The sequence below is a fragment of the Pristiophorus japonicus genome, chromosome 11 (genome assembly GCF_044704955.1).
Source record: "Pristiophorus japonicus isolate sPriJap1 chromosome 11, sPriJap1.hap1, whole genome shotgun sequence".
Lineage (NCBI taxonomy): Eukaryota > Metazoa > Chordata > Chondrichthyes > Pristiophoridae > Pristiophorus > Pristiophorus japonicus.
Window position 1 is genome coordinate 11,424,567 of NC_091987.1, and position 14,176 is coordinate 11,438,742.

Sequence of the window (14,176 nt, forward strand, 5' to 3'; positions counted from 1 at the left end):
AGCCTGTGGCCCTGGCCCACCAGGCCATGGTCACGCATTCATGTTGACTACGCGGGCCCGTTCATGGGAAAGATGTTCCTCATTGAGGTAGATGCGTACTCGAAATGGATCGAGTGCATCATTCTGAATTCATGCACATCATCCACCACCGTGGAAAGCCAATGTGCGATCTTTGCAACCCATGGCTTGCCGGACATCCTGGTTAGTGATAATGGCCCATGTTTCACAAGCTACGAATTCCGAGAGTTTATGTCGGGCAATGGTATCAACCACGTCAGGACTGCGCCGTTCAAGCCGGCCTCCAATGGCCAGGCGGAACGTGCGGTCCAAATCATTAAGCAAGGTATGCTCAGGATTCAAGGACCCTCCCTACAATGCCGCCTATCGCGTCTCCTGCTGGCCTATAGATCCCGACTGCACTCGCTCACGGGGGCTACTAATGAAACGGACACTCAAAACTCGGTTGTCCCTCATTCACCCAGTCCTGACCAACTTAGTTGAGGGCAAGCGCAAGTCACAAAACAAGTACGATGACCGTAATTCGAGGGGGAGATGTATAGAAATAAATGATCCTGTATTCGTCCTCAATCACGCCATGGGGCCCAAATGGCTTGAGGGCACTGTAATTGACAAAGAGGGGAATAGGGTCAGCTATGCCGTAAACATCTGGACCAAATAAAAAAAAGGTTCAGCATTGACACGGAGGAACCTAAAGAAGACCATGAGATGGATCTCACAACACCGTCAGTGAACGAGCAACAAGAGCAATCAGAAGAATGCACAGTCCCTGTGGTCAGCCCGGACAGGCCGGAATCACCACAGGTGACGGAGACTCAAGTCAGTGTCTAACAACCAGAGCCCCAACTGCAGCGTTCCACGAGGGAGCGTAGACCACCTGAAAGACTAAACCTATGATCCCAATAAGACTTTGGGAGGGGAGGTGATGTCATGTATGTAACCACAATGTAACACCACTGTATTACTGTATACACTCAACCTAGATGCACACCTTGACCACAAGGGGTGAACTTGTGGGAGAAACTCAGGTATAAAAAGGGAGGTCCCACGCAGGGTCATGGTCTTTGGAGTCCTGTGAATAAAGAGTTAAGGTCACAGAGTGACCTTGTCCCCTGAATGTGCCTCGTGTGGTTTCATACTGTAGATTAAGGACTTTACAGAACCCATCACCTGCAGCAGCCCAGCAGGACTCACCACCCCCAGCAGCCCAGCAAGGCCAGCTGCGCAGCAGCCCAGCGAGGGCCCAACAAACAACTCACCAACACCAGCATTTGCACCAAAACAATCAACCAGGGAAAGGAAGGCCCCAGATCGACTCACATTGTAAATAGTTACACTATTGACTTTGGAGGGGGAGTGTTGTTATGTATTTAAACCTATAAATACCATGTCTAACCACCAGAGGGCTTATCCCCTGGAGTCTCAAGGAATCCCACAATCCCTTGGGAGTAGATGTATATAAGGAGGCCTCACAGGCTGGAGAGACACTCTCAGATCTGTAAATAAAGGACTACGGTCACACCTTACTTTGAACTTGCAATATCTCGTCTGACTCTTTATTCTAATGACCAGATAATCTGTTTTTGTTACGTTGATTGAGGGATAAATATTGGCCAGGACACTAGGGATAACACACTGCTCTTCTTCGAAATAGTGCCGTGGGATCTTTTACATCCACCTGAGAGAGCAGATGCTCCCTCGGTTTAATCCCTATTCCGAAAGACAGCCCCTCTGACAGTGCGGCACTCTCTCAGCACTGCACTGGGAGTGTCAGCCTAGACTTATGTGTTCAAGTTCCTGGAGTGGGACTTGAACCCACAACCTTCTGACTCAAGTAGATGGATCCTAGCCCATTTCTAACGCACGGCTGTGGTTATAGAGGCAAACCCAGGTTCCGGCTGCTGCTCCTTCCCATTGCTCATGGAGCCTCTGCTCAAAGTAGCTCTGATGGAGGCCTAAGTGTGGGTTAACTGGCTGCCACCTTAGCTACAAATGGGTGTGAGACCTGGGATGAAAGAAAAGTTACGTACGGAGTGGGCAGTGAGAGAAAATAGCCATAACAGCACGATAATGGGGGGCGGTGGGCAGGGGGACAGGGGAGAACGTTGGTATTTGAATGGAATTCATTCCCTGAAGTTTATCTACCATTTCAGTACGCAGATTCTAATTAAAATAATAGATGTTGGCAACAGACCCAAAGCTAAAGAATTTACCACACAATTGTCTCCGTGGGCGGAACGATAATTAATTGTCATAAATGATTAGTCTCTCCAGCAGTGTCCTAATTTGGTGAAATCAGACTTGGACCCCCTGTGGATTTTGCCTTTGTTCCCGAGGACTGCTCCAGGAAGCGAGTTAAGCACCGACATTTTTAATCTCTGCATTTCTCATTCTCATTGTTGAGTAATTAAATCACCCGGCCATGTTTTGGCCAGGAAATGAAGCCTGTACCTGACTTCCAGACGCTTTGTGATGTGCATAATGTATTTTTATGATAATGGGCCGCAGCGTGCATGAGTTTTTTCGCATTTGCAGAGCAGTTGATGAGTTCCCTCATCTTGTGCAGCCGTAGATAGATGCCAAGTTCTTTTGAGAAAAAAAATCAGCATGTGGGTGCCAACATATAAAACCAGAGGTCGGCTAAGCTGCTCATTTCTGGCCCCAAATTACTGGGACTTGTCTGAGAGAAGGGAGCTGGGGGGGGATACATTTGAAGGAGCTGAGAACCAATCCTGGCATATCTCACGTTCTCCTGCATGGCTCAGAGACATGGACCATGTACAGTAGACACCTCAAGTCGCTGGGGAAATACCACCAACGATGTCTCCGCAAGATCCTACAAATCCTCTGGGAGGACAGACCCACTAACGTTAGCTTCCTCGACCAGGCCAACATCCCCAGCATTGCAGCACTGTGACCACACTCGATCAGCTCCACTGGGCAGGTCACATTGTTCACATGCCTGACATGAGACTCCCAAAGCAAGCGCTCTACTCGGAACTCCTTCACGACAAACGAGCCAAAGGTGGGCAGAGGAAATGCTTCAAGGACACCCTCAAAGCCTCCTTGATAAAGTGCAGCCTCCCCACCAACATCTGGGAGTCCCTGGCCAAAGATCCCACCTAAGTCCGGGAGGGCGCTGAGCACCTCGAGTCTCATCGCCGAGAACATGCAGAAACCAAGCACAGGCAACGGAAGGAGCGTGCGGCAAACCAGTCCCACCCACCCTTTCCCTAAACGACTGTCTGTCCCACCTGTGACAGGGATTGTGGCTCTCGTATTGGACTGTTCAGTCACCTAAGGACTAATTTTTAGAGTGGAAGCAAGTCTTCCTCGATTCCGAGGAAATGCCTATGATGATGATGATGTCTCATGGCACTTATGGTACCTTGGTTAAGTTAGCCATGGCTCAGTGGGTAGCACTCCCTTCTCTGCGTCAGAAGGTTGTGGATTCAAGTCACACTCCAGAAACTTGAAGACAGAACCTAAGCTGTCCCTCCCAATGCAACACTGAGGGAAGTGTTGCACTGTCGGAGGTGCTGTCTTTCAGATGAAAGTGACATTAAACCGAGGACCACAGGTAACTGCCAAAAAATTCCATTCTACTAATTTGAAAAGATGGGTAATTCTCCCCTGGTGTCCTTGCCGATATTTATCCAACTACCAATAGGTAATGGCTTCGGTCTTATCAATGTTTAATTGGAGGGATTTTCTACTTGTACAACACTGGATGTCAGACAAGCAACATGGCAAATCAGAGGAAGTGGAGGGGTCGAGAGAAGTGGTGGTGAGGTAGAGTTGGGTGGTGTCTGCGTACATAAGGAACCTGATGCAGTGCTCTCAGATGATCTCACCGAGGGGTAGCATGTCGATGAGAAATAGCAGAAGGCCGGAGACAGATCCCTGTTGGACTCCGGAGATAACGGTGCGGGAGTGGGAAGAGGTGTCATTGTTGGTAATTCTCTGGCTATGACTGGGACACCCTGAGGTTGTGAAAAAGACTGCATGAATGCAAGTATTTCATTTCTTCCTTTAGTTCAGGGCTCCAGCATCCTCTGGGACCCTGTTCTCTCTCACTCCCTTGGTTCCATCCTGTATAGTATTAGTTTTGTATTGGACCATTGTGCAGAGGCGAAGACCTGGGTCTCTCTCTCTCTTTCCGAAGTATTGACTTTAGAGTTGCTGTAATATAGTAGCATTGGTACCCCTCTGGATGCAGTGGGCTCTAGTGGAGATAAGCGACTATTTGCCTTCCATCTTACTCAATTGCTGTGGGTGAACATACGGGGCCTATTCCTTTGTGCAAACTCTGGTTGTAAAACCACGCCATTGCTGCCAACATAATCAAGCATAGCAATTCTATTTTTGTGTTCTGCGGTGCATTTGATGAAATTATATGTAACTAACGAAGATGGAGTCAGTTGAATGTTACTGAGTGCGTACTCCATTGCCATAATACCATCCTGCTGGGATCAGATCTTATGTCAACCGCAGATAAAAGCAGTCAATCTGTAAATTTTTGCATCACAGCCCCTGGAATTGTTCATTGTTCTGTGCTTCTATCTGAATAGAAAACAAAAGCAAAAACATCAGGAACAGATATCTTTACACAAAGTTGATTAGTTTACTGAAATGTGCAGCTGCTTTGAGACGCTTTTGGCAGTAAATCAATGGTATTTAGTGCATTGCACAATGAAATGTAGATGTATCTAATGGGGACTAATGGGAAGGGGTCTGGTCCATTTAATTCAATACTTGTCATCGGTGCAGTATTACTCTATATTCTGAGACTGAATGGAAAAGGGTTTGGTCCATTGGGATCTGTATAATGGGGTGAATATGAAACGGTTTGGTCCATTGCAATCTGTACAATGGGGTGAATCAGCAAAGGTTCGATTTATTGGGAGCTGTACAATGGAAATGAATGGGAAAAATTTTGGTCCAATACAGTTCTATATAAGAAAGTGGATGTGAAAAGATTAGGTCCTATTGAATTCTAGACAGTGGGAGCGAATTATATAGGTTATGCTCCAATAGACCAATGGAATTGTATATTAAAGTTCGCTGTCCTACAAAAACCCTGATTCCTTGTGGAGACTCAATATTCAGGAAATTGTAGCTGAATAACCGGCATTCTATCATCTATACAAAAGCAAAATACTGCGGATGCTGGAATCTGGAATAAAAACAGCAAATGCTGGAAATCTCAGCGGGTCAGGCAGCATCTGTGGAGAGGAGGCAGAGTTAACGTTTCGGGTCGACGACCCTTCGTCAGAACTGGAGAGTGTTCGAAAAGAGCAGATTCTTAACAAGCACTGAAAGGGGGAGGGGAAGAAAGAACAAAAGGGAAGGTCTGTGATAGGGTGGAAGGCAGGAGAGATTAGAGAGGCAAAAGGAGTGATGGCCCAAATTCAAATGGTAATGGCAGGAGTTAGAAAAACATTAGTCGAGGTAGGGTGTGAATGGTGGGATAATGGCCAACTACCATTAGAGACAAGAAGGAAAAAAAAGAAAAAAAACAGGCTCTGAGGGGGATGCGGGAGGGGGAGGGAAAAGGAGCCTAAGGTTGGCAACGGTTACACTCTGAAATTGTTGAACTCGATGTTGAGTCCAGAAGGCTGTAAGTTGCCTCAACGAAAGATGAGGTGCTGTTCCTCGAGCTTACGTTCTATCATTCGGTGGCAGAATGTGTTGGAGATTCAAACAATAATTAGTTCTCAACCAAAGCTATTCAGTTACATGTGATCATATTGCAATGATATTTCCTCTAGCAAAGTCTCCAGGATGCTATGAGCAATGTCTGTTCGTTCTGAGGTTCACATCACCATCCCTTAGTGCTGAATCAGTGCGTACCCCCTTCATGTCCTCGTGTACAATGTGACAGAAGGGTACGTGTGTTTGGAGGACATTGGTGTCCACCAGGGTACACTACAGTAGGGGCTGTTTGAGATTCACCAATGTATTTTCTTCCGATACCTTGCTCGTACTCTTTTTAACTTTTTGACACCAACAGGACTTCTTGCATCAGAAAATGTGAGGAAAAATAGTCAAAGCTTGATGGAAATTGAAAGTTCACAGAGGAACAGGCAGTCAGTCCTAAAATAATAGAAATCAAAATGGATTGATAGTTGGTGACCCTAAGGCCAATGCCTCTGGGTGCCTTTTTTTTTTAACACATGCTCGGGGCACATTGGGCTGGATTTTCGGTCTTCTGCCGGCCCCGATAGCGCCGCGGAAGGCCGGCAATGGCGGCGGTAAGCTCTTCTGGGCAGGTAGCTGGCTTCCAGCGCCCCGCCGGGAATTTTGGCGGGGTGCGGAGCATTACCGCCCGGCAGAGGTTGAGACACCGGCTCGATTCCTGGCTCCCGCCCGAGCCGTAGCGCTGCGTAGAGCGCCCCCTGCTGGAACCGCCTGTGAAAGCGGGCGGTCCGAGCTGTAGCGGCTGCCGTGAGGCCAGTAACGTTGACCTCTGGTAAATGAGATTGGTTTTTATTTTTACTTTTTTTGCGATTTATGTTGTGGTGACATGAGCTATTTATTGGGAATGTATTTGCTGGGTTTTTTCAGTTCCCCCCCCGCCCCCCCCCCACGCCTGCAACCCCCAGGCCTCTCTTCGAGCCCTCCGAGGCCGGCTTTTTAGCTCGGGATTTTCGCATGCTCAGCCGGCCTAGTGCCCTGAGAGAGGTGTGCAACCCCTCCCTTAGCGCTCCGCCCCACACTCAGGGCCCAGCTGCCCAATTTTGCTCTCTGAGGCGCAAACTGTACCCCGGGTGTAAACGTTACCGCCCCAAAATCAGCAGAACCGAGAATCCAGCGCCATTATGATGTTTACAGTCTCAGTGTAACACGAATATACTGAGAGCGCCAAAGATTGTCTCTGTGCTGCGTTCTCATTGAAACTCTTGCCTCTTTGTTTATTCGTAGAAGAGCCCAGTCCTCCAACAGTGCAGGGACACAGTGGCAGCGGCAAGAACTATAAGCTGGTTGTGACGAAGCAAGATGATGGCGGATCACCCATCCTAAAATATCTGCTGAAATATAGGACTGTGAGTATCCTGATCTAATACCGCTTAACGATAAAGGGATTGAAGCAGCATTCTGTAAGATTCGTAAGCACCAGGGTAGTATTCAGTTCTTCTGTCCTCTGTATAGGTGACTGTTAACTTGTGGGTTCATATGTTAGTTACAACAGCAGACAGTCGAATTCCAGGACGATTTAAACCCAAGGTAACTGTTCTTACACAAAAGAGCGATGTGACGATCCAGTTTCAAGGGTGGGGGGGCGGGTTTGTGAGAATGAGTCCACTCCCCACCATTTTGCAACTTTGTGCCATGTGGGGTTCCAAATTAATTTAGGCTGCGGGGAGGGGGGGTGGGGAGGGGAGGCGGGGGTGGGGGGGAGTTCAGAACCCCAGATGGCACGATGGTGGCCAAGCTGCAAAGTGACCGATGCTGCAAAGGCCGTGGATTGTGGGATCATGTTCGCAATTCACTTCTTCTCGAAATCTTCTTCCGCAGAGTATGTTCTTGGGTATTAAGGGAGTCAAGGATATATGGGGATGGTGCTGGAAAGTGTTGAGGTTGATGATCAGCTGTGATCTCATCAAATGGCGGAGCAGGCTCGAAGGAGGCCGTTTGGCCGACTCCTGCTCCTAATTCTTATGCTCTTATCTGCTCCTGGTCGTTAGCGGGACAGGCTTCAGTCTGAGGTGAAGCTAGGGGAGGTTGTTGTGATGTTTCCTGTATCCGGAAGAGGGCAGGAACTGAGGTCGTGTCTGAAATCCAGGATTGAGTTGTGATATTTGCTTTGCTGGCAATGAAAATGGATTGAAAATGTAATCACCCAGTAACGACTTCAAGAATGTGCATGAGAACATAGGGCTAGAAATTGGGTGGCACCCCGAGTGGAGCATTCATTTTTGCGGGAGCACTGAAGTATCACGGGGCGCTACCCAATTCCAGCGGACGTGAACTTGCGGATTAAATCAAGAGCTACCACTTCCCTTGGAGCGCTAAACGGAGCGAGAGGGAGGGTAGCGACAGAGCGCTGTACAATGTCCCGTGCAGCGCCTCCGGACTCACGGGCTCCTTCCCTCCCTTAAAGGGAAGGGCCATTGCTGATGTGCTTTCGAAAGTAAGCCAGGGAATGGTGGGTGGGTGCAGGGACCTGCGATTCACGAAGAGCAGCCCCAAGCACTGCGAGAGAGCGCAGGGCTGCTCAAGCGGACCGTGAGAAACGTTCAAAAAGCAGCACAGAGGACTGAGAATAAAATGTTGGCCTACCCTGGGCGCCAATGCCTCTCAGTGCCGTCCCCTTGCGGGCTGGCCGAGCTCACACGCCTCCTGCAGCTGCCGTTGTTGACGCCTGGCGATGCCGCAGGAGGCGACGGAAGGGATTTCGGATCCGGGCAATATCATGGTCTCCGGAGCACAGGAGATCAGGGCGGGATCTGCATCCACCAGCGCCAATCTGCACGGAAGGTCCGCGGACATCGGTACTTTCGCCGCGCCCGATCAGAAAGCCATTCGAGCCCCGTTATTGTCCCCCCCCCCCCCCGAAGGTGCGAAGAGGAGGCACAAAAGAGGCCAATTTCTCCCTCATGGGAACAGCAGTAGGCCATTCAGCCCCTCGAGCCTACTCCACCGTTCAATGAGATCATGGCAGATCTGCTTCAATGCTGGGGATGTTGGCCTGGTCGAGGACGCTAACGTTGGTGCGTCTGTCCTCCCAGGGGATTTGCAGGATCTTGCGGAGGCATCGTTGGTGGTATTTCTCCAGCGACTTGAGGTGTCTGCTGTACATGGTCCATGTCTCTGAGCCATACAGGAGGGCGGGTATTACTACAGCCCTGTAGACCGTGAGCTTGGCGGCAGTTTTGAGGGCCCGGTCTTCGAATACTCTTTTCCTCAGACGGCCGAAGGCTGCACTGGCGCACTGGAGGCGGTGTTGAATCTCGTCATCAATGTCTGCTCTTGTTGCTAGGAGGCTGCCGAGGTATGGAATGTGGTCCACGTTGTCCAGGGCCGCGCCGTGGATCTTGATGACTGTACCTCAACTTCATTTACCCACCGTAGCTCAATATCGTTTGATACCCTAATCTTGTTCCATGGTGCCAGAAGGCGAGGAAGTGTTCCAAATGAAGTGTGGACAGTGACGTTTCCTATCAGTTGTTCACTCACTTCACTACATTGTCTAGAATTTGACAGTGATGATCCCACTATCAGTGGGGTGGATCTTGACTTTGAGCAGTCATGTCAAATGGGTGACAGTGAGTCGACATGGGTAGAATTGAATTATCTCAGGGAGACTTAGTAAAGGACATTGGGGTCAAGCGAGTTGACAGCCCGTTTAACATTGCTCCCGGTTCTTTATTTCCATTGAGTTCACTGGGACTGCATACCGGGAGCGATGTAAATGAGCTGCCAACTCAGTATCACCGGTTTCACACGATCACTCAAAGTCACACTCGACCCCAGTGTCCTTTACTAAGTCTCCCTGCAATAATTCAATTCTACCCATTTCTTTAAATCTTTATCATTCATAGTTTTGCACCAATGTCAAGTACGTAGTATTGATCTACCTTTCATTTGTCAAACCGCATGTCCAATCTCAATCTTTGCAAAAGCCTGTTCCTGCACCCTTTTGTCCCTGCAGCTATTCCGATGTTAGTGTCCTCAGCAAACGTGACAAGATCACGTTGCGTTTTGTAAATTAAGGTTGGGCACAGGAGGGAGCAAAGCACCAATTCCTGTAGGAATCCACTCAACTCCACTCCCACATCTATCATCGTACCTTCTGATGAATACACTTTGCCTCCTGTTGTTTAATCAGCTCTGTACCCAGCTTCTACCCACAACTCTTGTGGCTTGCAGTTTAGCTTGAAGCCTTGCAAGGACAAATTTGTCATAAGAAAGAAAGAACGAAAATACTTTCACTTATATAGTGCCTTTCACATACACAATACATCCCAAAGCACTTCACAGCCAATAAATTACTTTTGAAGTTTAGTCATCTTTGTCATGTAGGATATACGGCAGATAATTTGTGCACAGCAAGCTCCCACAGGCAGAAATGTATTAATGACCAGATGATTTGCTTGTGTGATGCTAAATTGAGAGATAAATATTGGCCAGGAAACTGGGGAGAACACCCCTGCTCTTCTTCGAAATAGTGCCATAGGATCTTTTACGTCCAACCTGAGCGGGCAGATGGGGCCTCGGTTTAACATCTGATCTGAAAGACAGCAACTCCGACAATGTAACACTCCCTCAGCACTGCACTGGGAGTGCCAACCTGGATTATTTTCCCACATGTCTGGAGTGGGAGTTGAACCCACGACCTGACTCAAAGGTGGGAAGTGTTACCACTAAGCCACGCCTGACACCATAGGCTTTCTTAAAGTACAAATCAACTGTTTAATAGCAAGTTCCGTTCTCCACTTTATCTTTACCATCCTCAGAGAACATAAGAACATAAGAATTAGGAACAGGATAGGCCATTCGGCCCCTCGAGCTGGCTCCGCCATTCAATAAGATCATGGCTGATCTTCTACATCAACTCTACCTTCCCGCACTATCCCCATATCCCTTGATTCCCTTAGTATCCAAAAATCTATCGATCCCTGTCTTGAATATACTCAACGACTAAGCATCTACAGCTCTCTGGGGCAGAGAATTCCAAAGATTCACAACTCTTTGAATGAAGAAATTTCTCCTCATCTCAGTCCTGAATGGCCAATCCTTTATTCTGAGAGTGTGACCCATGTTCTTGACTTCTCAGCCAGAGGAAACATCCTCCCTGCATCTACTCTGTCAAGCCTTTTAAGAATTTTATACGATTCAATGAGATCACCTCTCATGCATCTAAACTCGAGGGAATATAGGTCCATTCAACTCAATCTCTCCTCATAGGACAGTGCCCTCTCATCGCAGGAATGTTCAGTGAACCTTTGTTGCATTTCCTTTAAGGCACACCTATCCTTCCATAGGTAAGGAGACCAAAACTGAGAATTATGGAGGTTTAGCACACAGGGTTTACGCCTTCTAAATCCATGCTAGATGTCACATTAAGTTGCTGCTGTACATGTATTCCTCCAGCCCCACCTCTTTGAAGAGTTTTCATTGTTTTATCTATCACTGATAAACATAGAAACATAGAAACATAGAAAATAGGTGCAGGAGTAGGTCATTTGGCCATTCAAGCCAGCACCACCATTCAATATGATCATGGCTGATCATGCAACTTCAGTACCCCATTCCTGCTTTCTCTCCATACCCCTTGAACCGTAGGGCCACATCTAACTCCCTTTTGAATATATCTAACGAACTGGCCTCAACAGCATTCTGCAGTAGAGAATTCCACAGGTTCAAAATTCTCTGAATGAAGAAGTTTATCCTCATCTCAGTCGTAAATGGCTTACATAAGAACATAAGAACATAAGAATTAGGAACAGGAGTAGGCCATCTAGCCCCACGAGCCTGCTCCGCCATTCAATAAGATCATGGCTGATCTGGCCGTGGACTCAACTCCACTTACCCGCCCGCTCCCCGTAACCCTTAATTCCCTTATTGGTTAAAAATCTATCTATCTGTGACTTGAATACATTCAATGAGCTAGCCTCAACTGCTTCCTTGGGCAGAGAATTCCACAGATTCACAACCCTCTGGGAGAAAAAATTCCTTCTCAACTCGGTTTTAAATTGGCTCCCCTGTATTTTGAGGTTGTGCCCCCTAGTTCTAGCCTCCCCAACCAGTGGAAACAACCTCTCTGCCTCTATCTTGTCTATCCCTTTCATGATTTTAAATGTTTCTTCATGATTTTAAATGTTACCCCTTATCCTTAGACTGTGACCCCTGGTTCTGGACTCCCCCAACATCAGGAATATTCTTCCTGCATCTAACCTGTCCAAACCCGTCAGAATTTTATATGTTTCTATGAGAATCCCTCTCATTCTTCTAAATTCCAGTCAATACAAGCCTAGTCGATCCAATCTTTTTTCATATGTCAGTCCTGCCATCCCAGGAATCAGTCTGGTGAACCTTTGCAGCACTCCCTCAATAGCAAGAATGTCCTGCCTCAGATTAGGAGACCAAACTGAACACAATATTCCAGGTGAGGCCTCACCAAGGCCCTGTACAACTGCAGTAAGACCTCCCTGCTCCTATACTCAAATCCTCTCGCTGGGCCTGGAGCCACCTGAGTGGAATACTTCGCCAGCGAAATGAATCAAAGATAATTAGGTTAATTGTGCATCAGTATCATCTTTACTGAACACTGGTAGCACTGTCTGTAATGCTTTCTTACTAATCAGATTGTTTAGTAATGGTACTTTCTTGCTCATAAAGTTATTGACATTTGGGCCGAAATTCATGCCCGACAGAAAGCTGGCGCATATTCCGTTTAAAAAATTTTTTTACCGTTGGGTCCGATGAGACGGGCTCTCGATCAGTTTTCTTCCCTTTGCCATTTATTTCGGATCGGACAGGAAGCCGGTCATAATGGGGCAGATGTGCTGGTGAGGGGCGGAGCGGGAGGCGGGACGGATTCTCCGGCGCCGTCACTTAGCGGCGGAGTGGTGGTGACATCATCGTGCGTCTGCGTCTCCACGAATCTCACCTCCGTCAAAGGGGAGAGAAGCAGCGAATAATTAGGATCGGCCACCAGGGAGGGTCTCGGCTGGGCCAGCGGCCCGGCACGCAAGAGGGAGTGCCAGGCTGCCCGTTGGCCGCCCGGCCGAACCCGGGGGGGGAGCATAATTGTCTGGTCGATCGGAAAGAAAACATGACCGCCCCGGCAGTGCGCCCTCCCAGTGAAGGACCGCCGCAATGCTGTGCCTCACACACACACAAAACAAGGTGCACCGACAGAGAATGCTGTCAGGAGCGAGCGCCGTGCGGCGGATTTAAGGATTTTGGACATGAACTTCGCGTGGGGTGGGATGGAGGTGCGCGAGATCAGCGGTGCGTGCTTTGATGACACGCTTGGGGCAGTTGGCAGCAGCGGTGGTGGGGACTGCCCGAAAAAGCGCCGAGCTGAATTTGGTTCGTGGCGGCCTTTGGACCAGAAGTCGGCGGCCACTCAACTCCGCCGCCTGGCCGCCATTTTCTGGCGGTAACAGGCCCGATCCGGCCGTATAGAATAACATAGAATTCACAGCACGGAAACAGGCCATTCATCCCAACTGGTCCGTGCCGGTGTTTATGCTCCACATGAGCCTCCTCCCACTTTACTTCATAGCACTCAGTCAGCATATCCTTCTCGTCATGGTGCATTCTGGTTAACATAGCTCTTTAGCAATAGTGCTTTCTTGCCAATCCGTCTTTCGGATGAGACGCTATACCGAGGCCCCGTCTGCTCTCTTAGGTGGACGCAAAAGATCCCACAGCATTACTTTGAAGAAGAGCAGGGGTGTTATCCCTGGTGACCTGGCCAATATTTATCCCTCAATCAACATCACTAATGCAGACTATCCGGTCATCATCACATTGCTGTGTGTGGGAGCTTGCTGTGCATACATTGGCTGTCACGTTTCCCACAGTACAACAGTGACCACACTCCAAAAACTACTTCATTGGCTGTAAAGCGCTTTGAGACGTCCGGTGGCGCTTTATAAATGCAAGTCTTTCTTTTCTTTGCATGGCAATGCATTCGACCATGTAGTAGTGATGTTGGGGAAGGCATCAAACATGAAATTAGGGGTGCGTGCAATAAAGGTGCAGCAGTTATAATGGGTGACTTTAATATGCACATAGATTGGGTTACCCAAACTGGAAGCAATACGGTGGAGGAGGATTTCCTGGAATGCATAAGGGATGGTTTTTTTGGACCAATATGTCGAGGAACCAACGAGGGGGGAGGCCATCTTAGACTGGGTGTTGTGTAATGAGAGAGGATTAATTAGCAATCTCGTTGTGCGAGGCCCCTTGGGGAAGAGTGACCATAATATGGTGGAATTCTGCATTAGGATGGAGAATGAAACAGTTAATTCAGAGACCATGGTCCAAAACTTAAAGAAGGGTAACTTTGAAGGTATGAGGCATGAATTGGCTAGGATAGATTGGCGAATGATACTGAAGGGGTTGACTGTGGATGGGCAATGGCAGACATTTAGAGACCGCATGGAGGAACTACAACAATTGTACATCCCTGTCTGACGTA

At 48.3% G+C, this 14,176-nt stretch overlaps 1 protein-coding gene across 1 annotated transcript in view; it reads left to right on the forward strand.

The window, feature by feature from the left end:
- The window catches only part of LOC139275964 (neural cell adhesion molecule 2-like), a 540,891-nt gene that overhangs the window by 403,654 nt on the left and 123,061 nt on the right, over positions 1-14,176 (forward strand). The window contains exon 11 of the mRNA XM_070893225.1: positions 6,943-7,064. Coding sequence (XP_070749326.1) covers positions 6,943-7,064 — 122 coding nt within the window. The remainder of the gene's footprint in view (positions 1-6,942; positions 7,065-14,176) is intronic.